Source organism: Trichoderma citrinoviride (assembly GCF_003025115.1).
Source record: "Trichoderma citrinoviride strain TUCIM 6016 unplaced genomic scaffold BBK36scaffold_12, whole genome shotgun sequence".
Classification (NCBI taxonomy): Eukaryota; Fungi; Ascomycota; class Sordariomycetes; order Hypocreales; family Hypocreaceae; genus Trichoderma; species Trichoderma citrinoviride.
Window position 1 is genome coordinate 286,030 of NW_020194720.1, and position 25,057 is coordinate 311,086.

Consider the following 25,057-nt stretch of genomic DNA (forward strand, 5'->3'; position numbering starts at 1 on the left):
ACCACGACACGATGCGTCTTAACGGACCGGCTCAAGCCACGCTCAAGGCACCGGGTCCCCTCGACCGTTGCTAGGCCCGTTGGAGGCGAAAAGGTGGAGGCCCCTATGCGGGGTTGGCACCAGCAGGCGCTGTTGAAGATCGTGGTTTTCAGCATGGGACGGGTCGTCTGCAAGGACGGGATACTCGTATGGTTATTTCAGCCTGTCCTGCATGAGGGGGGCCCGGAGAGAGAGGCACGGTGATGATCAATGCTCGACGAGAGCCATGGCCGTCGTTCTCATTCCCTTGCGATTCCGTCAGCCGGGCCAGTTGTGTACTCTCGGCGTCCTACTGCCCGCTCAAGATGCCCAGTGCGTCGAACGAGAAGAACGAACCTGGGGTAATACAGCCAGGTCTCCTCGTCCTGGCCTCTACTCCGCAGTACAGACGGAGAAATGCCCCATTCCGGTATGATTGGTCACAGGCGAGCAGACGTCTCCTCTCTTCTCTCCAAGGCCCCCTGGCATTGGCCCAGGAGACGCAAGCCTTTTGAGTCAGCCATGGGCCTACTGGGCGGGGAAGCGGGTTTGGCTCGTGGAGAGGATTTACTCCACGTTTTCCTCTCTCGCAGCGAATCTGCCGAGGGCCTGGAATGCGAAGCCCGCGACGTCGATGCGACGGATGGCGGATGGAGGATGGAGGATGCGGACTGATCAGGAGTTACTGTTAGCCTCTGCCTTTTCTCGGACGACAAGGTCGCAGCAGCAGCAGTAATGATGCATTGGTACACAATGTCGGAGATGGGCGAAATGCCGTCTGTCAAATCCCGTCGGGTTGCCCTCCAGAGAGGCCAGAGCCTGAGTGGCCACGGGCCAGGTCAAGTCATCATGCATGGATGCTGTACCTACCGTACCTTGGTTGTATCGACAGCGACGGGTCGGGCCTCTCGCCGAGATCTATTTTATGCTCGCCACAGCGTCTGTCAGGCGTCTGCTGTCGCGTGAGGGGGCCGATCTCTTTGACATGTCCGGCACTTGCTGTCGCTTCTGCTCTGCTCCCCCCTGTCCGCTCGTCGTCGGCCGACAGCGTCGTGAACTGTCATGCACTGCAGCCTCTCCACAATGCAGCCGCCACGATTGTCACTGTCTGTTGGTCGGTTGTTGATTATCTGCTGCCTGGGCAGAGCTTTCAATACCGACGGACGGGTCGTTTGCTGCGGCCCAGAGCGGGCAAAATGGCACCTTCTGTTGGCTTCCTTCCCGCTCGGCTGCTGCGCATCATCATTGCCCCGATTAGATAATGCGGCCTTATCCGAGAGGAGAGGCAGGCGATGAAGTTACTCGTACGATCATTCAATGTTCCCTGAGCAAAACTTGCTGCCAAAGCACATGCACTAGGTACTGGCAGTAAGAGCAACGTATCATTCATCATCAACGATGTGGCTTCACTGCTTCTCTAAGCTTCCCGTCTGACAGCATCGACAAGGGATGCTCTCGCATTGCGTTGCCCTGCCTCCCGCCGCATCGTCCCCTATTCTGCTGCCGGTCGATGTGGCTGCAGTGAGGCAAGCCTTCTGACGCACGAGTCTTCGGGCCATGATCTATATTTGGCACACTCGACTGCAGTGGGCTGCTCTCCCGCAGCGTCGCATTATTGGCGGCCTTGTGCGATGAACTGCCAGAGGGTGGGGGGGGGGAGGACGCTCGACATCACCAGACGGCGGCCACGATTGGCACATCAGCCGGGAGCCACGCGAACGGCTCTGGGGCAGCCAATGGCAGGGACCGAGAGCGGCAAGGGCCGAATGAGTGCAAATGGGTGCTGCCGCCACACTGCAGACCTCAGCCTCGGTGCTGAGTCCTGCAGTGAAACCACCCTCGACTGCTGTGCTGAGGAATATACTGGCGGATCTTCTCGAAGCCGTGAGCCCGCCTGCTTGTTGGCTGGGCTCCTGCCAGCATCTCCACCGGGCATTCGGCGGTAATGCACTCGATCTGCGATCTCAGGGCGCTTATTCCGTCTGATAGTATACAGCCTCGATGTTCAGCCTCGTGTCTGTAGCTGTCGCATCATGGCCAGACTTTATAGTCGCCGGCCCCCTCGTTGCGTCTGGTGGGCCATCGACATACTGGCTTCATAAAACCAACATAGACTACCATTCGCGACTCAATAAGCGCTCTCGGCCAGATAAATCGTCTAACGAGATCCCTTGCTGTGTTCTGGACCACGCCAACGGAGACGGTCTTCACCAACAGCCTTGTCTATAATACCTCTCCTCCCCTTTAAGCCATCATTTTTTATCACGGATGACCAACATTACATCACCCTTCCTATACCTGTCGGCCGGCTTTAGGTGATCTTCTACGGCCAACATCAGCCATCCGTCATCATGCTTGTGCCAGCGTCTGCAATATACGGTTGGGTCCTGTTGGCGGCAATCCATGGCTTAAACGTCGATGCCCTTGCTATCAGGCGGCATGATGACATTCAGCGTATGGCCAAGTCACCACAGATTACACAGCCTGCCACTGTGTTGCAGCGGAAAGACAGTGTCTGCGGCATCGACATGAAGCTGTGTCCGGCAAGCTTGGGTGGAAACTGCTGCCCGGAAAGCTATGAGTGCGCGTCAGATGGCTGCTACTCGACAACGAGCAGCACCGAGACTGCATCCGCCTCATCATCCATCTACTCATGCCCGACCGGTCAACACCCATGTCTGTCGTCTGTTGGATATGGGTGCTGTCCGGATGGGCTGGATGGTCGAACCAATGACGACAATGACAGCCAAGCAGCTGACTCAACGCCGACTTCTGTCCCGAAGTATGTGCCCTCGTCGACTGCGACAGACGGCGATGATGACGGGGATGAGAGTCTCTCGACAACTCAGCTGGGAGGCATCATCGGAGGGGCCATCGCCCTGCTCGCGTTGGTGATTGCGGCGGCTTGTGTCATGATCCGCCACATCGATAAGCTGGCCGCGCAAATGTCTCGGAAGTCCAATTCGTCTCGTTCCAGAACGGCAACCAAGCAGACGAGCTTATCGAGTCTGAGCAGCAGGAGCTCACGGACAGACTCGACCAACACGTCGACACGGCGCTCACGAACTCGTCGAAAGGCCAGGTCTACGGACCGCCGTCATCGGCAGCGTCGCAATGGGGTTATCGCGACAAGAGCTGGCGATCTTTTGATACAAGGAGCGCATGGGAGGCAAGAAAGCTCTCGGGCCATTCCGCTACAAGTTCTGACACGGAATGCCAACGGTGGCGGCGCTGTCGTGCCGGATCCAAGGCATACGGACGTCGTATCGCCCACAGCTATCAACGATGTGTCACCGAGGCAGCTCAGCTCTCCATCGCCGCTCAGCATGATGTCGACAGAGCTTGAGGCAAGCTCGCTTGCGCAAGAATTGGCTGGAACGTCAAACGCAGCCACTCTGGCGGCAGACTCGCTGATACACAATGCGCGGGACGTCCCCCCCACCGACCTTCCGAGGGTGGCCACGCGTCCGCCGCTCGCCTATCAATGGATGAGGAGCATAGGCTTGCTCCGGGAGTCAGAGGTTACTTCTCCTGATGATTATCGAATTGAGGAGGAATCACATGGATTCTACGGATCCAGGGACCATGTGGCCGGTCGAACTGGGCTTGGAATCAACTATACGGAAGTGAGAGGAGGTAGGCCCGGGCACTTCTTTTGCCCTATGTCGAAGAGGACTTATGGAAGTGTATGATTGTGCTATAGATAATTGTGTCTTATAGATTCCTATTTTAATGTCTTTTGTTTGGCTCGGGAGGGACCTGCTGTTTTACTAGCATCGTATACCATGGCGTTATTCTATATTGTACTGCGGACACACATAATCAGACACAGAGTTGAACATATCTCAGATGAAATAGTTTCGGATATATATCAGATGAGTGCTTCGTACCAACACCACACTCCCGGCATTCTCATGTTGACGCCTTCATTCCTACCTTACAGCAAGCTTGGATGGGCGACTTGTCCAGCCCGATGGATGTGGCGCTAGCTTCAGAGTCTACAATAGTGCCTCTACCTTCCATCAAATAGGCCGTGTGGCTCAATGGCAGAGCGTCTGACTACGACTAAGTACATCAGGAGGTTGCAGGTTCGACCCCTGTCTCGGTCAATTTTTTGCTGTTTCCCGCAAACCCTCCAACTTTGTGTTGCAAATTTCCTCTCCTTCACCTTTCCCCCCCCCCCTTCCGGTGTTTTTTTTGGGCGCTTCTCTTGCTCAGAAATATGTGTGTTTATCTCGTTAATACTTTGAGGGAGTACTTGGAAGAATCGATACAGGTTCACATCATGCAGTGACTGCGGACGAAGCCATGTGGTGTTTTCGCATGGACTTACTGTTCCATCCAGTGCGTGCCATGCTGAAGAAATCAACGTCCCATTCTGCCTGTTTTGTTACTCGAGGCAAGGAGTGCTGCATATGCATGCATGCATGCAGTCTTCAATACTAGTGCCACCATCAGCTCCCTGCCACTGCGCGAAAGAGGGTAACAAAAGCACACGAGAGGAAACGGTTGTCAGGGGGGAATTGAGTTAGAGGTGGTCATAAGCTTATTTTCGTCTCCTTTGCTCAGCTTTTTGTTTCAGGCGGGAGGGTTGTGGGTGTAGTTCGGATGGAACTGTGAGATGATTGTATTGTATTTATTCATGTTGCCATGTGTTCCCGGTCCGAATTTGGTGATTCGATGCCGGCCTGATGCGGCTCGCTTGGCGTTGCACTCCTTGCACAAGCGAAATCGGCCTCCCTTGGCTGTTCTTATATATCTAGGGAGGCAGGGCGACACATGATCTCAATCGACAAAGCAGAAGCGCATCTTCATAGCTCATCTCAACGCAAGTTACTCTCGATTGCAGGGTAGTAGGAGAAAGAGTGCGCAGGTTCTTTTGATTCCCCCGTCCCTGCGTTTCAATCCTTGAAGTGAATAGCGACGTCCGGAACACATCGAATTCAAATGGCCGTGTGGCTCAATGGCAGAGCGTCTGACTACGATTTAGTACATCAGGAGGTTGCAGGTTCGACCCCTGTCTCGGTCAAGCAGTTACTTTTTTGTCTTTTTGCGATTTTTTTGCGGTGTGCCTGATGAATTCTTCCCCTTTGAACTTTTGATTGAATATGATTTTCAATGCATTGAAAAAAGATCGTATCCTTACTATCCTCTCGTTCTGTCTTTTCCACAACCAGGTGTCCCAAATTTGGCCGTCAAGGGTTCCCGAGACATGAATCAAGCGGCTGGAACCCGCGATCGATAGGCGTGAGGATTGCCCGATTCGGCTCGGATGCTGCCGGAGATGGGCGTCGAGAAAAAGTCCCAGCTAATGAATCTGGTCATTTCCATGCTAGATCAGATGCTGTTTCGATGGGAGACTGCTGAATCCAGAATGATCCAATTCCAATGGGTGAAGGTAGTATCAGGACGAACGGATCAACGACTGTATTCTTGGCAGGGAGTGTTCCTGAATGGCTGCAGGTTGTCCCATGTTATTTGAGGGCCAGTCCAGACTTGTGTTATCCCGTGGCCGGTCTATGAGATGGGTTTCCTTTTCCTCGCACTCGCACAAATACGCGGTACGGTACAGTAAACCACCGCTTCGTTCTTCTCCCACGGCCCACATGCTGCTCAGCTCAGCGACGGATTGAAGACCGAGATGCCGAACCGATGCTCTTGGCACACAAGAAACTGGTCAATGGCAACAGCACGGACGGAACGAATTGTCTGGATACAAAACCATGGGTGACAAGCGTGGCCGCCACGTGCGGGAGAGACTACCTCATTCTGGACATGGTTACGAGCATGGATGGTCAATGGATATCGTACTGCACGGGAGAGGCATGGATATGGTCCCTGTATGGATGTTCGAATGGGATGTGCCCCCTGGCCGATTCCAAGAACGGCGCCTTGGCACGGGAACTTTTTCATTCTGGCCCTTTGTGCGCCTCTTTGCTATTCTTCTTTGCAATTTCTTCAGCCGGCAACATACGGGTGAGGACAAGTTCAAGGAAACCTTTGAGCCAGATTGACGCCAGGACTGGTTGAGGTCATTCCACGTCTTCCATTTCATAAAGCGTGCCTGTAAAACCTCCTGTTTTTGACATCGAAGGATCCAATGGAACTCCACCACCTGTCAAATTGGCCACAGCGGGCTATAGCGCTGTTAGCTGCTCTTTAGCGGTCTCTGGCATCCGGACTTGTCGGGGCCTGCAGAAATTGGGGCGGCCAAAAGAGTGCGAGATTTCTCCTCCAGCCAGCCACGGCCAATTTCCACCTGCATCAAACCTGCATCAGGCTATATTAACGTCCGCGCCGCCGCCTATTGATGATGACTGCATGAGGCCATGATGGTGGCACTCTGTCTGCTGTCAAATGACTTGGTATACGGTTATTGCTCTGTTGACTTTTGTACACTTACCGACACACAGACAAGCAGACACGAAGTAGATGCCAGAAGACGCCGTATCCTGGACTTGAGCCGCTTTGCGAGGATAACGGACACAGATCGTTAGGAGTGACCGACCAGCCGTGCTGTACGAGGCGGGTGTGAGTGTCTGTTCTCGGAACCAATCAGCATGCCCGTAATGGTTGATGTCGACGTCTGGCTTCCTTTCTGGTGTGCTGCTTCGGCAACCGGGCAACTGGAAGACTCACGCGTTGCGCCTTGCCGCGGATCTTCAGCTGAGGCCCACGGATCTGGATGCCGCAGCTGGAAAAAAGATGTCCATTTATCAAGCCTCTAGGAAGCAATCAACGGTGAAACCAGGCAGGCAACGAGACAGCACAGAGGCTGGCCTCGCGCTCTCGGTCTCTCTGATGAGCGACGGATCCTGCGGATACACTCCCGTAATACTTACAGTACTGCTACTACCTCCCAGCATGGAAAGCGTTCGATTGATGCAGTCTTTTGTAGCAGCTAATATTAGCCGGGGGTGCCTCTCTCTTGATTGCTCGATGGACATTGACGGACAGGGACCCTGGTCTGTCTCACAGGCACAAGCTTGTCAATAGCCTGGCCGATGCTTGGCTGCAAGCAAGAGGCGGCATCGTCTCCAGCTTCCCCAACGCGGCCACCGAACGAGGCATCCGCGCCCTTTTCTGCTTCGCTTCCTCTCTGTTATGGGCTGCGTCTCCAGTTTGGTAGGCATCGAGGCTTGTTCCGTACGGCACTAGGCACAACGAGCACGACAGATGCTGGTGGCCTCTACCGATGACAGCTGTCAGAGAAACCAAACTGCTCGCCATGCCCGCCTCATGCCGTGGTCCCCAGCTCTGATAGGCGCAGAGGACCCTTTGTGAGGCTGATTCCCAGGAACTGCTGCTAGCTGGCAGGGAGGCCATGCGCTTCCGCTTCGGCTGGTCGCATCGTGAGCATTCGCAGGGATACGTGGCGGGCCTGGCCTGGGGCTCAGCTCGGTCCCGTCCAGCTCTATCTCGCACTCGCCTCCTCTCCTCCAGGTTCGGCGCTTTTTGTTTGCTTATATAGACCTGTCGTCTCGCTCTGTTCGGTCCCATTGCTCTTCCTCCCCGTGTTCCTTTGTGCCGGTCAGCCTTGTTGCCAGCCTCAATCTTACTACAGCACCCGTCTTTCCTCCAGACAAGCCCAAACGCCGCAAATATGAAGGCCGCCGTTGTCTTGTCATTTGTTGCCGCCGCCATGGCTGGTCTTATCAATGAGCGAACCAACGGGTGCAACGCCGACAACTGCGCTCGTGCCGTCACCGGAACCCGTCCCGGCCTCCTGCCCATTACCTCTCGCCAGTCCGACTGCTCCAGCTTCATGCAGGCCACCGTCACTCCCAAGGCTAGGTATGTCCATCATTCGGGGCGACTGCTCTCCCCGTACGGACTCTGCAGGACAAACACATTGATGCCCCCCCGGGAAACAACTCATAAGCAGCCTCGTTGCTAACAATTCTATCCAGCACCACGACCATCACCATCACCGTCGACCCCGAGGTGACTCCCAAGGCCAAGCGCGTCGCTGCCAACGCCGCTCCCGTGACCGTCACCCCTACTGCCATTCCCAACTATGCCGACCCCTGCGACGTTGCTCATTACTCATCTGCCTGCTCTTGCTGGGGCATCCACGGCACCACTGTCACCGCTGCTACTCCTACCGCGACCGAGATTGTCACTGTCACGCAGTCTTACTGCGAGCTGTGAAGGGGCTGGGTTCCAACGAGTGATGTGAGGATGAGCGGGCATGGACTACTGAGAGTCTTGAAACTGGGGGCACTGGATTACGTGCTGGAAGGCATGTTGATGCCGAGATGCAAAAGGCTTGCCGCTTCAAGGTCATGGTCGACGCATTTTGATGGCAGCCATGTGCTTGGCACTCGTAAGAGCTGACGACATCTCATGATGATATGAAGGGCCGAATTGCTGTTTATAAGCTTCGTTTAGCAGGTCAACAAATACAAGTACTCACGTCCTGGTCTGACTTTCAAGGTGTCGATATAGGGTCTCATGGACGACGTCCCTTAACTTTGATGGCATCAAGGCTTGTGCTATTGGTTGAACACGCTTGGGCGCTTGCGTTGCAACGTACGAGGGCCAAGCAGCCAAGACCAGTTCGCGGCATCCGGTGAAGCTGAGGCCGATTGTGAAACCCATCCGAATCGGTTCGGAACACTGCCAAGATCTGCACTGTTCCAATTCAAACAAACATGCACATGCTTCACAGTTAACGAGCGTGCCATTAAAGGCGTGGATTCCAATCCAGTTGGGCGATTGCAAGAAGCATCCTGCCAAGAAAGGACCATGTCAGATCCCCAAGCCTGGAACACGCCGAGTCATACAGACATAAAACAACGGGCATCAATTCCATGCATCCCCCATCCCGCCATGTGACGCTGGGCCGAAAATAGTCGAGGTGCCCCAAGAGGACGGGACGGGAAGGGAAGAATGAACGCGGAGGCCAGCCGCTGCAGAATCGCATGTCTTTAGTGGCTGAGACAGAACATTGAAGAAAAGATGGAAATCTTCAGCGCTTCTCCATGGGGCTTAGATCAGGCGCCGCGGTGGCACAACTATTGCCGCCGCAAAGCCGGGGAAAAAGGGGGGAAGCAATTAGACGCCACATTTTGTACATGCCGACATCACGAAGAAATCCTCGACTCCAACAGATGCCATCTCCTCACAAAACAGAGATTCGTCACACGGTACCAGGATCAAGCATAGTTGATAAAGGACTTGATGTGAAAGTTGATAGCGCTCGGTCTGATACGTTGCTTGATCCATCCCATCTGCTGCGCAAGACAAGCTTAAAAATAAAAGTGTTTGACGACTGTCTCATGCAGCTGCTCCTCCGAGTCCACACATACTTGACGTTTCTTGCCGATGGAGTCTAGATTGTTTCATTGTGTGTGAAGTATCTTTTACTCAAAGATGACTACTTTGACATGAACCCCGTGAATCCGGGCGTCCGGGACCCCGGGGGGGGGGACGGCCTCTGCACTCAGCCTTGAAGGAGAGTATGAGCACGAAGAGAGAGTCAGAGAGAAATGGATAACTGCCGGAATCACAATGCCGAGATTTTATAGATGACTTTGGGCTGGCCATGTCTTGGTTCCCCAATAGCCGCGCCGGCAACTGGCGCTGCTGAACGAGGACATGGAATGTGGTGTGATGTGGCGGTGCCAAATCCGCAATGGCAACAAGCTGTAAGCCAGCCCGACTACTAGTAGGGATTTTCTCTTCTATCACCCCGTAGACTCGACTTTTCAGGAGTTCAGGGTCTTGTTGCGCCTTGACACCCCCGTCTCCCAAGCTGCCCAGCCGCCTGGGGCCATTGGCAAAAAGGGTGACGAGCTTTTGTTTCCATTCTGGGCTCCAAGCTTCGAGATTGGTTGGCGACGGCCGAAGTCACGGAAAGAAAATGTGCCCTAAACTGACTGACACGAGGGGGTTCCGGCCGGGGGGGTTCGAGGAGAGAGAGGGCTGACCCCGTCAATGCATACGAGATTATAAGCCAGATATAAGCTCCGGTCCCCTATCTGCCGGCACTACAATTAGAGCCAGCAGTCCGCCTTCTTTTTCTGCGTCTTGCTCGTCCTTGTTCTTGGCTTACACGGTTGATTAAAGGAATTGCATAAAAAAAGAAAAAGACTGTTCTCTTGTTTCTGTCTTTTTCTTTTCTTTTCGCTATATATCTCGTTCCTTTGCTTCTCGCTTTCTGTGGTATATATTGAGATATATATATATATATATATATATATATATATATAGCCTCTCTCCCAGTCTGTCTCACTTACACACGCCCTCTCTGCTCATCACCACCACTTACACACAACACCCAGCCATGCCTCGTCTCGCCCACCTCACCGCAGCCGCCCTCTGCCTCGTCTCCCCCGCGCTGGCCGCCTGCGACTACGGAACCCACCTCAACCCGCGACGCTCCGCCGGCGCCGCCGTCCCCATCAGCACCTTTGGCTACACGGCGCTCGACGGGCCCCTGAACTGGCACGGCCTCAACGCCACGGCCAACGCGCTGTGCGCCACCGGCAAGCACCAGTCGCCCATCAACATCGACTCGTCCATCAAGAAGATTGCCGGCGGCTCGGTCGAGTTCGTCGTCGACGCGTACCCCTTTGGCGCCGAGTTTGAGAACCTGGGCACCACGGTCGAGGTGCCCGTCAACGGGACGCTCTGGGCCGACAAGAAGATGTACAGCCTGGCGCAGTTCCACTTCCATTCGTCCAGCGAGCATCGGCTGGAGCAGGAGTACTTTCCCATGGAGACGCACTTTGTGTTTTCCGCCCCTGGTGAGAACTCTTTTTTTTTTGCCCCTTCAAGACATGGTTCTCATATGCAGCCCTATATGAGTTGCCCATGTTCAACCATCATCTGGTGTTATCGGTTATACTGATATTCGCCGTGAACAGACAAGTCCACGGCTGTCGTCTCGTTCTTGATCGAGCTCGGCCTCCCCGACCCCCTGCTGACGGCCGTCTTCGCCTCCGTCGGCATGATTGCCACGCCCGGCTCGGCCACCACCACCGGCCCTCTCGTCTTTGCTCCTCTCGAGGCTCATCTTAAGGCGAACCCCATCTTCACGTAAGCCCCCCTAATGCCCCTTTACCTTTCCCCCATGCATGTAAAACCTGTGACACCGTTTGGCTAACTCTTCTCATAAAAAAAAGGTACTCTGGGTCTCTGACGACTCCTCCCTGCACAGAGGGCGTCACCTGGTACATCAGCAGCAAGCCTCTTCAGATTGACCAGGCTACGTACGAGCGCGTCAAGGACGTGATCAAGTTCAACTCTCGGTACACCCAGAACACTCTTGGCGAGACGAACCTGCTGGAGCACGCTGCCTCTCTTTTCAAGTGAGCCTCAGTTTCGATGTGATGGGTTGTTGCTCTATTTGGCTTGAAGATGTTTGTATATACTGTTGGATGTGGAACGTGCGTCGAAAAGAATTTGCAGGAGATGTATATCATGGTGTATATAAGTTGTATATGGACATGAGGAGGACAGTCGCAGGGAGACTGTCGTCTGATAGAGGCTGTTGGGTTGTCTGATCTGTTTGCATAGAGCGGAAGCGTAATATACTTAATGTTTGTCTTTGAGCTTGCTATGTTTGACTGTTGTGCTATTCGCGCATCTTCATGATAAGAAAGGAGGTAGTATTATGTAAGTGAGAGCCACGGCGATTTAGTGAAGCGGCGTTCAGTCCCGGATCAAGTGGCACTGTGACACCCCAACTTGGGAACAATGTTTCGCACCTGGTATACTTTGTTATATAAGGAAATTTTGTATGACGAGATTGCAAGTCATACTAGTAGTAGGACCCGGTGCCAACTCGAAGACGGCCAAGTTGCACAGGACTCGACAGAGCTGGATGGCCCGAGAGTCGAAGGAGACACGAGATCGGTGCGTTATGAGAGTGTCACAGCCCCTTTCAAATCCTGCAAGGCTGTCACTAATACAAAAACAGCCGTACTTGTTTGGCTTCATCCCCTTTCCAAGGCAACTTGTCACATCTGCATAGAGATTTTGAGTTTACAAGTCTGGTGAGAAGCGCCCATCGCCAAGCTGTCAGATTACCCAATCTAGAATAGCGATGCGGGAGAGGCCGCCAAGGTTTTGATCTAAAGAGACGACAGTCTGATTGAAGTGAAGGATTCTGATTGATGAGTACATGAATGAGAAGATGAAGAGCTGCTTCACATGTAATACGAGTAATAACACGGATTGCATTCTCGATGGTCATTGACTTGGATCAGCGGACAGTCGATGGGATCTGGCGGTGAAGAAACTGTTGACGTGCTCGCCTTGCTGGGTTCAGGCTAGTCTGTCATGCTCGTGATGAAGAATTCGCGCCACTGGGCATTTGCTTTGTCACTCTACGGCTTACACGAAGCACGTTGTACATACATGAGCAAATCGCACACCAATCAATGCGAGAGAAACGCTGTTCATCAAAATACGACGAGCATCCAGTGACGTTCAATTCGACGACAATTTCCAGGGGAACCATCAGCAACAGGCGTTTGCAGGCAAAACGTAAACAAACAACAACAACGACGCACACTTTCCAACATTGCTTTGCGTCTCGTCCATCGTTTCATGCACCCCTGGCCAGCACCAGCCAAAACCCGGAATTTGTGGATCGCGCGCAAACATGGGTGATGAAGGCGACTTTTGTTGACTTGCACATGTAAGGCATCGACTCGTTTGGATTTCGGGCAGGAAAGGAAAAGACGAAGGGGGAGGAAAAAGCACAAACCAATTGGTTTTTGCTGCTGCTGCTGCTGAAGAGTGCCTGCGTCTGCGTCTGCGTCTGCGTCTGGGCACAAAGCGAAGGTTTCGTACCTTCAAAGGCAAGATTTGGGGGTAAGGTACATAAGCTTTGACGGCAAACTCAATTGACTTTTACGCTGCTGCACGGCACGCACTGAAGATTCGCCTCTGTGCGTCAAGCCTACAGTACTCGTACATAGTACATGTACAGCATCATTCTATATAGGACATGATCCACCTCGAGAATTGATTGATAGTATCCAGTCCAGCCTCCTGTCGAAGCGCCTTTTCGCAGCAAGACCCGCGTCGGCCCGGCAACCCCCAAACAAGCCCACCATTGTCGGGAGGCTGGGCCAATAACGCGAGGCCACGATCTGCACGCACTGCAGCTCTGCCCTTATTAGCATCCGCCATCACATCTCACACGCGCCGTCGGGCTCTGGTCCTCTCTTCACCCCTTGTGCCTGTATTTTGCCTGTTTATTCTTACTCGTTCACATCTTGTTCATTGCTCTCTTTTGCTTGTTCCACGCCTCAATTCCAGAGAGTGGACTTGTATCTACATACATACGTATCAGTCCGTCTGGATAGTATCTATCAGTGGTTATACCGGCCGTTTGTTGGGCTGAGCGAGCGGATACGACATTCAACAAGCAACACGCCAGCCAGCCCTTGCTTTTCCACTCGCACAATAATTGAAGGAAGAAAAAGCACATCTCTCGGCTTTTGATTCTCGCTTCCCCTCTTCTTCTTCTTCTTCTCCCCTCCAATCCATCCATCCTCTTGTCTCTCCGCCCCCCCACCGGCGCACGAGGCAGCAGGACCCGGACATCGCCAATTCACCCGAGCATGGAAGACTACCGCTACGACGACCACGACCACCACGAGTACGACGACGACGACACCATGTCCCACGCAGACGCCGCCGACACCAGCTCGCACCACGGGCACGACGACGACGTCTTCAGCGACAACAACAGCCCGCGCAGCTCCATGGGGTCCGTGTCCGAGGGCGACCCGCGCAAGGCCGCTCACCACGACGGCCTGCGCTCGCCGCGCATCTCCGACATCCAGCAGCAGTACGACGATGCGCCGCGGTCGTCGCTGAGGTCCGCCTCCTCCTCCGCCGGCAAGGCTGCCCAGCACGCCGCCGCCTCGTCGCCCGCCGGCCAGCCCCAGCCTCGCTCCGGCCGCCGCAGCGCCCTGCCCACCGTGTCCCGCCTGGGCTCGGCCTCGCCCAACCCGACGGCGCAGTACTCGCCCAAGAAGACGCCGCCGCGCTTCAAGAAGAACGACCCGCCCCTGGTGCTCCTCCACGTCACCCTGCTGCCGCTGCGCTGGTGCTGGGGCGACGTGCTCGACGACGCCAAGACGAGCGAGCTCAGCGAGGGCGTCAAGACGCTGCGCGAGGCTTGGCGCCAGCTGCAGGACACCATCGGCGACACCATCCAGGACCGCGGCGTGCTGCTGCCGCACCCGCAGGACGACTTTGAGGCCATGGAGGAGCGCCTGCTCGAGGCGCTGGAGCTGCCCTTCAAGCGCCGCGCCCGCATCCTCGAGTGCGGCCACTACCTGGGGCCTTCTAACGAGATGCCCTTTGCCGATGAGGAGGAGGAGGACGACGACGACATCGATGCCGACGCCTACGACGAAGACGCGCCGCCCCGCGCCCCTGTGCCCGAGAAGCAGACGCACTGGTGCTCGACCTGCCACTGCGAGATCCGCTTCGACGCCCTCGGCGCCGGCAAGATCTACCGCGTCAAGGTCTACGCCAGCAACGGCCTGCTGCGGGCCGGCGCCTGGGAGGCCTGCTGGAAGGAGATGGAGCGCGTCGACATTGAGATTGAGCCCATGATGGACGCCAAGCTCCAGGACGAGCTCGTGCGGCTTGCGGCGCGCCAGGATAGGGTCATCCACTCTAAGAGCAGGGCTGACAGGCGCCCGCTGTCGTCGCGCGTGCAGGACGTCGAGGACGAGCGGGAGTCGGAAGAGGACCTCGACGCCGACGAGACCATGGGCCAGGAGTCATTTATGCCGCAGGACGGAAGCACGCCGCGGACCTCGTTCGAGGGATACGGCGACACGTACAGGAGCAAGTCCCGGCAGGCGTCGGGCAGGGCGTCCAGGAGCAGCCGGCCATCCATGGGCTTCGCCCACACCGATACTTTCGGCCAGCACAAGAAGCAGCAGCAGCGAAGCCGCTTCGCTGCCGGTAGCTTTCCCGACATGGTTGTCAACGCCTTCAAGGCGCTGCTGGACGACAAGCGGAACCTGGCGATTTTGCTTCTGAGCGTCCTGACCGTGGCGGTTGCCGTCCGCGGCGGCGTCAGCAACCGGTTCTACGACGACATTGTCACCTTCCAGCAGCCCGTCTTGACCGAGTCCTCCAACTTTGAGACGCCGACGACGGTTGTGAGCGACCACGTTGGCGAGGACGGACAGCCTGTGCAGGTGGAGGTGGGCGTGGAGGGCGACGGCGACGTTTCCTTCTCGCCGACCTCTGCCGTGGTGGAGATCTTGTTGACGCCGCAGGCCAAGGCGGACGGCGAGAACCCGTGCGCCGCCATGGAGCCGCAGACGGTGGAGAAGTGGCTGACGGCTACCGTGACGGAGAGGACCACTGTCGCGCGCACCGACATGCCGGACGCCGATGATGATGTGTTCACCAACGAGGACGGCGAGGAGGAGGCTAACGACGAGGGCTTTGAGGGAGCAAAGGATTCCGATGGGGTTCACTACCTGGATGGGCTGCCGGGCGAGGAGGACGCTGGGGAGCAGCAGCAGACGACGGGGCAGACTGACTGGGAATGGGGCACTCGCTTCAAGTTTCCCTGGTAGATGTTGATGGGTTTTTTCTTCTTTTATTCTTTCCTCTATCTCTCCTCTTTTTGCTTGTTTATTAATGCCTTTCTTTTCTTCTTTGAAAGTATTTATTCGACACGTCCCCCCTACCTACCAACTATCACCATGACTCTAGCGATGATGGGACGAAGGATACCACGAATTTGTAAGTAACGAGTGCTGGATACACGGATGCCCGATAAAAGACGCCCGCGATGAAAAGTTTAGCTTATGCCTCTCATTTCTCTTGTCTTTCTTCTGGCTTTGGAGATGGGAAGGGGTTTCTGAATATATGGACGGGATGATGCTGTTGGATAAACAGTTGAAGATTGAGCAATAATACGGGTGGCTTGTTTAGTACAAAAAGAATATTTCCGCTTTTCTTTCATCGTTTGTTTCTTCCTGTTGGGCGAACTATGCATTGTGATGAGTCTCGCTTTTTGTGCTTTTGCTGAAGAAGTCCTGCGAGCTGCGTTATGCGCCTTTTGCTGACGGCATCTGGAGTGCTTTGTTTCTCCCTACCTACCTTACAGATGATGCTTTATCTCATTGGTATCTTGCATACCGTGTCTCCTGCTTCAGTGACCAACGCCCATTGAGGGAGTAGAGTCGAGGGCCAGAACGCAATTGACATGAAAGCCTGTATCAACATTACATCCAGTATACCTTAGTTATAATCAAGCGCTATCCACATATGCAGTCCCCATATCGCTGTTCAAGAACAAGAAAAAAAGAAGCGAGCTAGTAGCAATTTTTGCCTTCATTACAATCCCATTAAGACATGCTTTTTTTCTCTCTTCGCGTCGTCACAATCTGATGTAGATGTCCATACAGTCAATCCTCCACTCCCGCTTGCCCAGCAGGTTGCGCAGCCACTCGACCCCCAAGCCGGTCCACTCGTTCCTCAGCACGGCGATTTCCTCGGCGGCGGCGCGCGCGGCGGCTTTGGCGGTGGTGTTTAGCATGTCGACGACCGTGTCGTTGAACGCATGGTCGTGGTCGAACGGTAGATGTGAAGCGACGCTGCTGCTGCTGCTGCTACTGCTGGAGGAAGAAGGGATGGTTGTTGTTGTTGATGTGGTGGTGGTCGGCGGGCGAGGGAGGAACCAGTTGCTGCTGAGGTCGAAGCAGCAGCGGTCGGACCAGTTGCACGAGGTGAGGAAGAGGATGACGAGGAGGACGGAGCAGTAGACGCAGGGGCGGTTGAGGAAGTAGGTGCAGATGAAGAAGAGAAAGATGAAGGCCGGCGAGGCGTTTGTCGGGATGAAGAGGAGCGGGAGCCAGCTAAAGGGACGAGGGGAGTTAGCGATTGCTGCGTGATTGGGGGATGTTGGAGTTGGATGGGGTTTGAGGGGGGAACGAACCTGCGGAGGCAAAACATTGTTGCTCACTGTGTGTAGTTGAGGCTGGACGTTGGTGGGTGTTTGGAAGCTTCCCAGAGCTTTTTTCTTTTTCTTTTGGTGGTTGTCGGGAGTGGCTAGAGCAAGGTGGCGAGGCGTTGCGGATTCTCGGGTGTTGTAGATGCTGGAGTTTGTATTGCAATGGCGAGGGGTGGAAGTAGAACGTTGGGAACGTCCGAAGGAGCGAGAAGGCAAGGCCGAAATAATTGCCCGAGGCTCCCTGTTTTTGCGCCTCTGAAAGGGAGAGAGATGTGTAAGACAGGGAATGGATGATGATCAGCAGAAGGGGAAGAAGGTGGGTTAGGTAAGGTAAGATGTTCAAGGTCGGTATGATTGAAGAGGGTATTTGCAGTAAAGGCCGCAGGATCACGTCTGTGTTATGAGCAGCTGGTCAATCATTCATTCACCAAGACTGGAGAACACAGAGGTGGAGTGTTGCCAAAGGTTGAGTGAATGAGGCCGGAAGGGCTGATGGAAATGATTACACAAGGCCGTTCAACTTGCATGACGGAAAAACTCCGTGACATAGACCGAGGCGAGGCTGGACTTTGGAGGTTGCGCCACACGAGGCTGCGGCTGTTGAAGTACCATGTTGTTGCTTTCTCTTCTAGTGTACCCTTCTGCATAAGGTAACCTTCCTTATCACCATTTAGATAATTTGAAGTAGTGAATGTACCTAGATATAGCCTTGATAACTTCTTTGGCTCCCACGTATTGTCTACTTGTCTCCTTATCGGCCAGCCTCTCGGGCGCTGTGGTTGGGCATCTGTGACGTGCTTTGGGTGTGTCTGCGCTGGCAGCGGTGGGTACGGGCTAGTGGGAGATGCAAACAGCTCTGGTGTTTGTTTGTTGCCTGACCTGACGCGAGCGTCGCGTGCGTACGTTTATGCAACTTGTCTTCTTCTGCTGTGCCCCATCACCGCTATTATTGCCTACCATTCGGCTCTCATCACTGGATCCTTTGTTCTTCTACTTGGTGGTGAGACTTGTTCAACCCCTGCAAACCCGCATCTCCCATAACCGGCAATCGCCCGTGCGCACTGTCGAGCCGCAAACCGGTGGGATCCCAGAGGGCAGCTTCAGTGGAGGCTCCAGTGCGAACAAGCGCCGTGCGCCTCACCCCGGGCACTAACTGCGCCCCCCGGACTCACTGAAGCTCGTGCGAGGCTGCCTACAACGTGCCTTACCGCTGGCTAGCAGCCCAGGAAGCGCCAGTGACTGAATTGTTACCCAACCTCAACTGGGCCGAGTTTTTTTTCCTTGCCTCTAAAATCTGTCCCGTGTTTTGCCCACAACACAACCTCGACTATATCACCGACACTTCTCTCTGCCTTCCTCCCTCTTCCTCCCCTTCTCGCATCTATCCCCCCTTATCTCCCCCCCGTCATCGACATCTCCTCTCACCCCCTCCAGAAACCCCCCCCCAAAAACACCACATCAATCAACCGACGGCTGGGCCTCTCCACTTCGTCCACCCTCGCCCTCTCGCGCAGCGCGGAAGCGGCAGTCATCTGCATTGCATCGCATTTCGCCGCGTCTCCCAATTCGCAGCTTCCTCTCCATCATGGATCTGCCTCCTGCGCCCACTCCGCCCGTCTCTGGCGGCATTGGGCCCAACTCGGATCGCACCGCCAACCTGCTCAACCTGCTCAAGTTCGGTGGCCCTGGCACCTCCAAGGAGCCGCTGCAGCCGTCGAACCAGAGCCAGAGCCAGGGTCAGGGTCAATCTCAGGCTCCGGCTCACCACGGTCAGGCTCAAGCCCAGCAGCAGCCTCAGGCCCCGCCGTCCTCGTCGTCCGCCCAGCAGCACGCCGAGTCGTCCTCGCAAGCACACGCTCACGCTCATCCATCTCAGCCCCCGTCGGCCCAGCAACAGCAGCAGCCCTCGAGGCAAGACGATGAGGAAGACGACGACGACGACGACGACGACGACGACGACGAAGACGAGCAGCGCTACCGACGCCTCCAACATCTCCAGATGCAGTCCAACCAGTTCTCGACCCGCATCCACCAGCCCGCCCCCACGGCGGACAAGCCCACGGGGCTGCTCGCCGCTTTCATGAGAGGTGCTCACGACCTGGAAGAGCCCAAGCCAGCTCCCACGCCGCCTCAGGCTCACGCGCAGCCCGCGAACCCCTTTTCTAGCGGAACGCCGCCTGCCCATTCTACGAGCTATCTCCTCAATCTTCTCATTCCCAAGCCGAGCCAGACAGACCAGCTGCACGAGACTTCGCGCTCTGCCGAGCACACGCCGCAGTCACAGGAGCTTTTGTCAGAGACGAGCAGTCGCTACTACGGACATCATCATCCGCAGCAGCAGCAACAGCAGCAGCAGCAGCAAATTCCGCAGCAGCAGCAACAACAGCAGCAGCAAGCTGCGAGCTCGTACCAAGCGCAGCCCCATTACCAGCAGCCGGCAGACGCGTTTGCTGGCCACGGGCACGCGCATGGACATCCTGGCATCAACCCCATCTTCTCGCCGACGCAAAAGGACCAGCCCGATGTCTCGGTTCTCTACCAGGCGCTGGCCGGCACTCTTAACCAGATGTCGCCGCACAGCACCGGCAGCGTCCACGGCTCTGCCCCGCCTCCTTTTCACATCTTGAAGAAGGACCAGGGCTCGCCGGCCGGCTCCAATCCCTTTGGCGGCAGCGAGCGCAGTCCTCTGCAGAGTCCTCCTCAGCAGTTCAGGCACGGCTTGGATCGTACTTCATCGCTGCATTCTCACCATTCTCACCACTCCCACCACTCGACGCAACAATCTCTGAAGCCGACCCCTCCGACTTCGGATTTCGGCAGCTTCGTCAACATTGACAAGAACAGGGAGACTGTCTCCGAGGCCGTTCATGACCTTGCCAGCCGTGCCGACCGCGACGCTCAGGAGGCCCTGGATAGAGCCGAGCGTGAGACCGTGTCCAACTATGCCGAGAGCGCCACCGTCAAGCCTCATGATGAGAGCGACTGGGTGCAGCCGTCCAACTACTCTGACGCTACGCGCTCCATTGAGAAGCACACCATGGAGGACATCAAGTCTGGCTATGAGCACCACGGCTTCGGCTCCTCTGAGGAACGCCTCTCCAAGGATGCTCCCGAGGCGAGAGAGATGGATAACCACGGCGTCGCAGACAGCTGGGAGAGCGCCGACCAAGACGAGATTGTCGTCATCGAGGAGAAGGAGCCGGCTTCTGTCAAGGTGTACAACTTCCCCATGAAGCCTTGGATCTCCATCACGCTCCAGGAAGACGCCACCGAGCCTCGACCACAGTTTCGAGAGGAGTCGATCATGGACGTTGCGCACCTCAAGAAGGACTTTGACCAGATTGACCGGAACCTGTACACGGCCTCTCAGACCTACATGACGCACGGCATGTCCAAGCAGGGCGGCCTGCGCGTCATTCGCCAGGACGACGGAAAAGATGCAAAGGTGTTTAGAGATACCAGGGATCGCATCTTCAACGTCGCCATGTCCGTCACCCCGAACGACTACGACGGCCCTGCCCGGGAAGCTATCATCGGTACCGGCATCAGCGGCACCGTCTACTGGGTCCTGATCAAGGACGGCGAGAAGGACCACCTCGAAGACCCTCACCTGGAGCAGTATGGCTTTGCCCTGCCCCCGATCAACTCCCAGGAGGGCGACGCCCCCGGCGGTGCCCTTAAGACGCGCGCCCGCGCCTCGACCAACCACCCCGAGTTCTTCGCCGTCGGCCGCGGCAAGTCGATTCACTTCATCTGGCCCTCCTTCATCCTGCAGAACAAGCTGTTCAAGCCCGGACACGAGCACGACCGCGTCGCCGACACCGAGGCGCTGCTGAGCCAATGCTCCCTCAAGATCAACACTGGCAAGGCTGGTAAGGACTTTACCTTTAGCCAGGACGACACCGTCGTTGTCTCGCTCGACAAGTCGGGCCGCGTCAAGTTCTGGGACGTCCGCGACCTGACCGCCGTCAAGGAGGGCTCAGACCCTCGCAACCCTGTGCCCGCCCACTCGAACCTCGAGGTCAAGGAGCCCCTCATGACCCTGGCCAGCACGCCCGAGGGCGAAAAGGCCTGGCCGACGTCGGTCCTGCTCCTCGACAAGCAGCGCCCGTACCAGAAGCGGTGCGCGCTGCGGTACATGATTGTCGGCATGAAGCAGAACCACACCCTGCAGCTGTGGGACCTGGCCCTGGGCAAGCCCGTCCAGGAGTTCAACCTGCCTCACAGCAAGGAGTCGGACGCCGTCTGCAGCGTCATGTATCATCCGGCCAGCGGCATGATCATCATTGGTCACCCGACCCGGAATTCGGTCTACTTTGCGCATCTCTCGGCCCCCAAGTACAATCTCAAGAGCGTTTCCCAGGCCGAGTACATCCAGAAGCTGTGTTCGCAGGACCCTTCGATCCCCCAGCCCGATAGTACCGCTGTCATCAGCGGCGTTCGCGAATACTCGTTTGACAACCGCGGCATCCTCCGCTCCCTGGATATCCTGGCCAACCCCGCCATGGTGCAGGACACGGACGAGCCGACCCTGTTTGAGCTGTACGCCATGCACTCCAAGGGCGTTGCTTGCCTGATGATCAAGCAGGCCGAGCTGGGGTGGTCCAAGGACAACAAGGTGCTTGACCCGGTCGATGCCGTCCTCGAGGGTGTTGTCTCCGTGTCCAAGCTCAAGACTCCCGTGCAGACAGACGTCGCCAACGGCGCCTCAGAGCAGCAGCAGCAGCAGCAGCAGCCTGCTCCCACTCCGGTGCGCATTGCCACGCGGACGGTAATCAAGGATGCTGCTCCGCCGCAGTCTGCCCAGGTCGCCGCCGCTTCCTCGTCCGAAGCCGTCACTCAACGCCGCCACCACGCCCGCGAAGCCCAAGAACGACGCCAAGGAGACGGAGACGCCTGGACAGTCATCAAAGGAGAACCACGGCGAGAAGCCCGAGCGCAAGCAACGTAAGAAGAAGGGCAAGGATGCCGAGTTCAACGCCAACGGATCGGCGCCGTCGCATAAGGGCGAGGCTGCTGGTGCCAACAAGGGCGTTGCCCCTGGCAGCCTTGCCGGCGCCGGTGGCCTCTCGGCCGAGGCCTTTGAGTCGACCATGAGCAGCCTGGAGACGAGGCTCGGGGCGACCATGGCGGAGGCATTCAAGTCGTCGCTGAACAACCTGCACAGCAAGATCAACGACAACGCTCGCGCCAGGGACGACAACTTTAACCAGCACCAGCGGAAACTCCTCGACATGGTTTCGGATATATTGAACGAGAACACCCAGAAGGTGCTCGAGACTTTGATCCACCAGCAGTTTACCGACGTGGTGATTCCCACCATCAGCGACAAGACCAGCCACGCCGTCGCCGACCTGGTCCTGAACAAGCTGCAGGCCAACATGATGCTGTCGGTGCAGAAGGAGATCCAGGGCGCCCTGCCGCACGCCGTCAGCCGCTCGCTCCGGTCCAACGACTTCATCAACGCCATTGCCGATAGAGTCAGCAACGTGGTGTCGGCCAGCGTGCAGCAGGAGGTGCTGTCGACGCTGACGCAGCGCCTGGCGCCGTCGCTGAACACGATTGCCACCCAGGCGGCCCAGCGCGTGGCCACGGACATCCATCAGCAGTATCACGACCAGTTTGAGCAGATGAGGGCGCAGCACGCCGCGGACAACAACAAGATTGACCAGCTGCTGTCGTACGTGACGCGGCTGACGGACATGGTGTCGACGATGGCGGCCTCGCAATCGTCGCTGCAGGCCGAGTTCTCGTCGCTGCAGGCCGAGTTCATCAAGTTCAAGCAGCAGCCCGTCGAGCTCCCCGTGGGCGCCGTCCCCGGCGGCGTCAACATGCCGCACCCCGGCAGTGTCGCCCACAGCATCGGATCTCATGGTTACGCTAACACCGTGGCCAGCCACCGGCCCAGCTTCCCGCCTAGCCAACCGCCCAGCCAGGCCCCGAGCCACCCCCAGCAGTACGGCAGCCCTCAGTACATGCGCGGCTCGCAGCACATGGCCAGCCCGCACGGCTCCGCCGCCCCCTCGGACCACGTCGGGCCCGTCAACAACGTGACTGCGCTCGCCGGCGCCTACGCGAGCCAGATGAACCGGACCGAGGCCGAGGCCGACAACGACCTGGTGCAGCGCATCCGCGTGATTGAGCAGGCCATTGCCGAGAACCGCCTGCAGGACGCCATGATCCAATGGATCCAGAGCGGCCGCGAGACCGACATCTTCCGCCGCTGCCTGAGCCGATACCCCCCGAGCAAGTTTGACAACCTCCAGCCGCTGATGCTGCTTGTGGTGATTGCCACCATCTCCAAGGAGCTGAGGCCGAACCCGCGCCTGAAGGAGGAGATTGAGTGGATTGAGATGGCCGTGAGGGCCTTTGGCGCCAGCTTGCCCAACTACGTGAGTTTTTCTTTCCTTTGCGCCTCCTATCGAGACTCGATATGCTGACGTTTTCATTTGCAGAACTGGGACGATGACACTTCGCGTGAAATCGTAAAGAGCACATCTCAGACGATGCAGTTGCTCATTAACCGCGTGCAGCCTCTGATTGCTGGTATCCAGGATGGCTTTCCCACCGATCCGTTCCTCGCCAACCTCGAGCGAGGCAAGCTGGACTGGATCGTGCAGTCGTCCAGGCACATCCTGAACACATTTGCCTAATCAAGCGTTTGCGGCAATCAAGTTTCTTCCTACGTCTTTCTATCGGCATCTTTCAGCATGATTCCCAAGCTTATTGCTTTTACGGCGGAAGTTTGATTTTCATTTCGAGGGTTATGGTTTTGAGAGTTGCAGGCATTCTGCGGCTTGTGGCTTGCGAGCTGTGTTTACTGTCTGCTGTGTCGCTGTCTTTGGACATGGCTGCAGAACGAGGTTATGGAGTTGACGATTCGATGTACACTGAGGGATGAGGCCTGGCATATATGCTTTCGCTGCGCATCTGAAAAAACACCGATTCTGAGCATGGCATGATGACTTTTGTTATTTACGCTGCATCATCACAGTCCACCGCGGCTTATTCGTTATTGTTGTTTTTGCTGCCTTTTTATCCTTGCTGCTGGATATCGCCTCGTGTGAGGAATGTCGTATCGAGCAGTCTTGGGACGCTTTTCTCGCACTACCTCCCTGACGATGTTTGTGAGGGGGAGGAAAGCAATGATACCAAAAAGTTCGTTTGCAGTCTGCACGCGCCTATGTTTGGATGCGACGGAGAGCAGCGCGTGGATGAGGAGATATGGTTTTTTCTTCTTCTTTTCTTTATTCTTGTGAGATATGTGGTTTATGTAGAGTAATTAGTCACAATGTAATACTTGCCCCTTATTTTGGTGTTTGTAGTGAGGATTAAAGAGTGATGTGTCACATGTTCTTAAGAACTGCAAAGGCAAATAAGCATTATAATTCATCCATCTGTCTTTGCTAAGCAAGTATTAGTGTTAGTGTTTATCTGGAGTGAGATGGCGCCGCCCGTATTTTATAGTCGTCTTATCCATCCGCGCCTATACATGAGGCTTCCTAAAAGCAGTGTGCCGCAGACGTAATTCCTCACGTCACGCTTTGAGGTGACCTTGTTACGCTGTCTTGCGAGTCACAACGTGGATTGAAATTTTCATCATTAATATTTAGATTTTGAGAGGTAATAGAATGAATGGATTAGAATTATTCAAAAAATGGTGGTTGTGAGTCTTGGGATTTCTTGTTAATGGTGTTGGCGTTGGTTATGGTTGTTGATGAAGTGTGAATTCCTCACTTGAAGATTGAACCATCTATCCCTTCTAAGCTACACTAGCCTCTCCCAATAGTGCAGAGAACATTCCAGCGCAGCACCTAGTGAAGAAAGCCCCCAAATCTACAACGAACCTTATGTAAGGGTAAGGAGGAGTTGGTTTCCTTGAGGTGGTTGGTGGGCTTATCTCCTAAGACGGCCAGATGTGCCCAGACAAGCTTCCGCGTCTCCCGAGGAGAAGCCAGGGGGAAACGCCAAACTCTCCAACGCCCACCAGTAGTTTGTATGGAACTTCGCAACATATGTTCGTATAGGGGGCATTTAGAGTTGTAGCAAGCGTGATGGTGTCGTCATATATCTTACTTTCTCTGCCTG

General features: G+C 55.8%; 7 protein-coding genes and 2 non-coding genes across 9 annotated transcripts; 7 read left to right on the top strand and 2 right to left on the bottom strand.

The window, feature by feature from the left end:
• Window positions 1–2,369: 2,369 nt before the first annotated feature.
• Window positions 2,370–3,710, top strand: BBK36DRAFT_1180049 (hypothetical protein; the record flags this gene model as incomplete). Its single annotated transcript, XM_024896197.1, has 1 exon — window positions 2,370–3,710. The coding sequence occupies one exon, from the start codon at window positions 2,370–2,372 to the stop codon at window positions 3,708–3,710; it is 1,341 nt and encodes a 446-aa protein (XP_024747009.1).
• A 337-nt stretch (window positions 3,711–4,047) lies between these two features.
• BBK36DRAFT_t147 lies at window positions 4,048–4,127 on the top strand. Its single transcript has one exon. It is a non-coding gene; the product is annotated as a tRNA-Arg (tRNA).
• An 840-nt stretch (window positions 4,128–4,967) lies between these two features.
• Window positions 4,968–5,047, top strand: BBK36DRAFT_t148. The gene has a single exon. It is a non-coding gene; the product is annotated as a tRNA-Arg (tRNA).
• A 1,130-nt stretch (window positions 5,048–6,177) lies between these two features.
• Window positions 6,178–7,248, bottom strand: BBK36DRAFT_1143405 (hypothetical protein; the record flags this gene model as incomplete). Its single annotated transcript, XM_024893589.1, has 4 exons — window positions 6,178–6,277; window positions 6,422–6,534; window positions 6,658–6,712; window positions 6,995–7,248. 4 exons carry the CDS (start codon window positions 7,246–7,248, stop codon window positions 6,178–6,180), a joined length of 522 nt encoding a protein of 173 aa, XP_024747010.1.
• A 373-nt stretch (window positions 7,249–7,621) lies between these two features.
• Window positions 7,622–8,169, top strand: BBK36DRAFT_1125127 (hypothetical protein; the record flags this gene model as incomplete). Its single annotated transcript, XM_024891244.1, has 2 exons — window positions 7,622–7,812; window positions 7,929–8,169. 2 exons carry the CDS (start codon window positions 7,622–7,624, stop codon window positions 8,167–8,169), a joined length of 432 nt encoding a protein of 143 aa, XP_024747011.1.
• A 2,137-nt stretch (window positions 8,170–10,306) lies between these two features.
• BBK36DRAFT_1126065 (carbonic anhydrase) lies at window positions 10,307–11,337 on the top strand (the record flags this gene model as incomplete). The annotated part of the gene is made up of 3 exons (XM_024891342.1): window positions 10,307–10,769; window positions 10,890–11,061; window positions 11,148–11,337. The coding sequence occupies 3 exons, from the start codon at window positions 10,307–10,309 to the stop codon at window positions 11,335–11,337; spliced, it is 825 nt and encodes a 274-aa protein (XP_024747012.1).
• Window positions 11,338–13,598: 2,261 nt separating this feature from the next.
• Window positions 13,599–15,587, top strand: BBK36DRAFT_1161643 (hypothetical protein; the record flags this gene model as incomplete). Its single annotated transcript, XM_024894387.1, has 1 exon — window positions 13,599–15,587. The coding sequence occupies one exon, from the start codon at window positions 13,599–13,601 to the stop codon at window positions 15,585–15,587; it is 1,989 nt and encodes a 662-aa protein (XP_024747013.1).
• An 809-nt stretch (window positions 15,588–16,396) lies between these two features.
• On the bottom strand, window positions 16,397–16,971 carry BBK36DRAFT_67448 (hypothetical protein; the record flags this gene model as incomplete). The annotated part of the gene is made up of 2 exons (XM_024898483.1): window positions 16,397–16,874; window positions 16,955–16,971. The coding sequence occupies 2 exons, from the start codon at window positions 16,969–16,971 to the stop codon at window positions 16,397–16,399; spliced, it is 495 nt and encodes a 164-aa protein (XP_024747014.1).
• A 1,574-nt stretch (window positions 16,972–18,545) lies between these two features.
• Window positions 18,546–23,622, top strand: BBK36DRAFT_1180075 (hypothetical protein; the record flags this gene model as incomplete). The annotated part of the gene is made up of 4 exons (XM_024896198.1): window positions 18,546–19,955; window positions 20,073–21,803; window positions 21,835–23,361; window positions 23,425–23,622. The coding sequence occupies exons 1-4, from the start codon at window positions 18,555–18,557 to the stop codon at window positions 23,620–23,622; spliced, it is 4,857 nt and encodes a 1,618-aa protein (XP_024747015.1). The 5' UTR covers window positions 18,546–18,554.
• Between the last annotated feature and the right edge of the window lie 1,435 nt (window positions 23,623–25,057).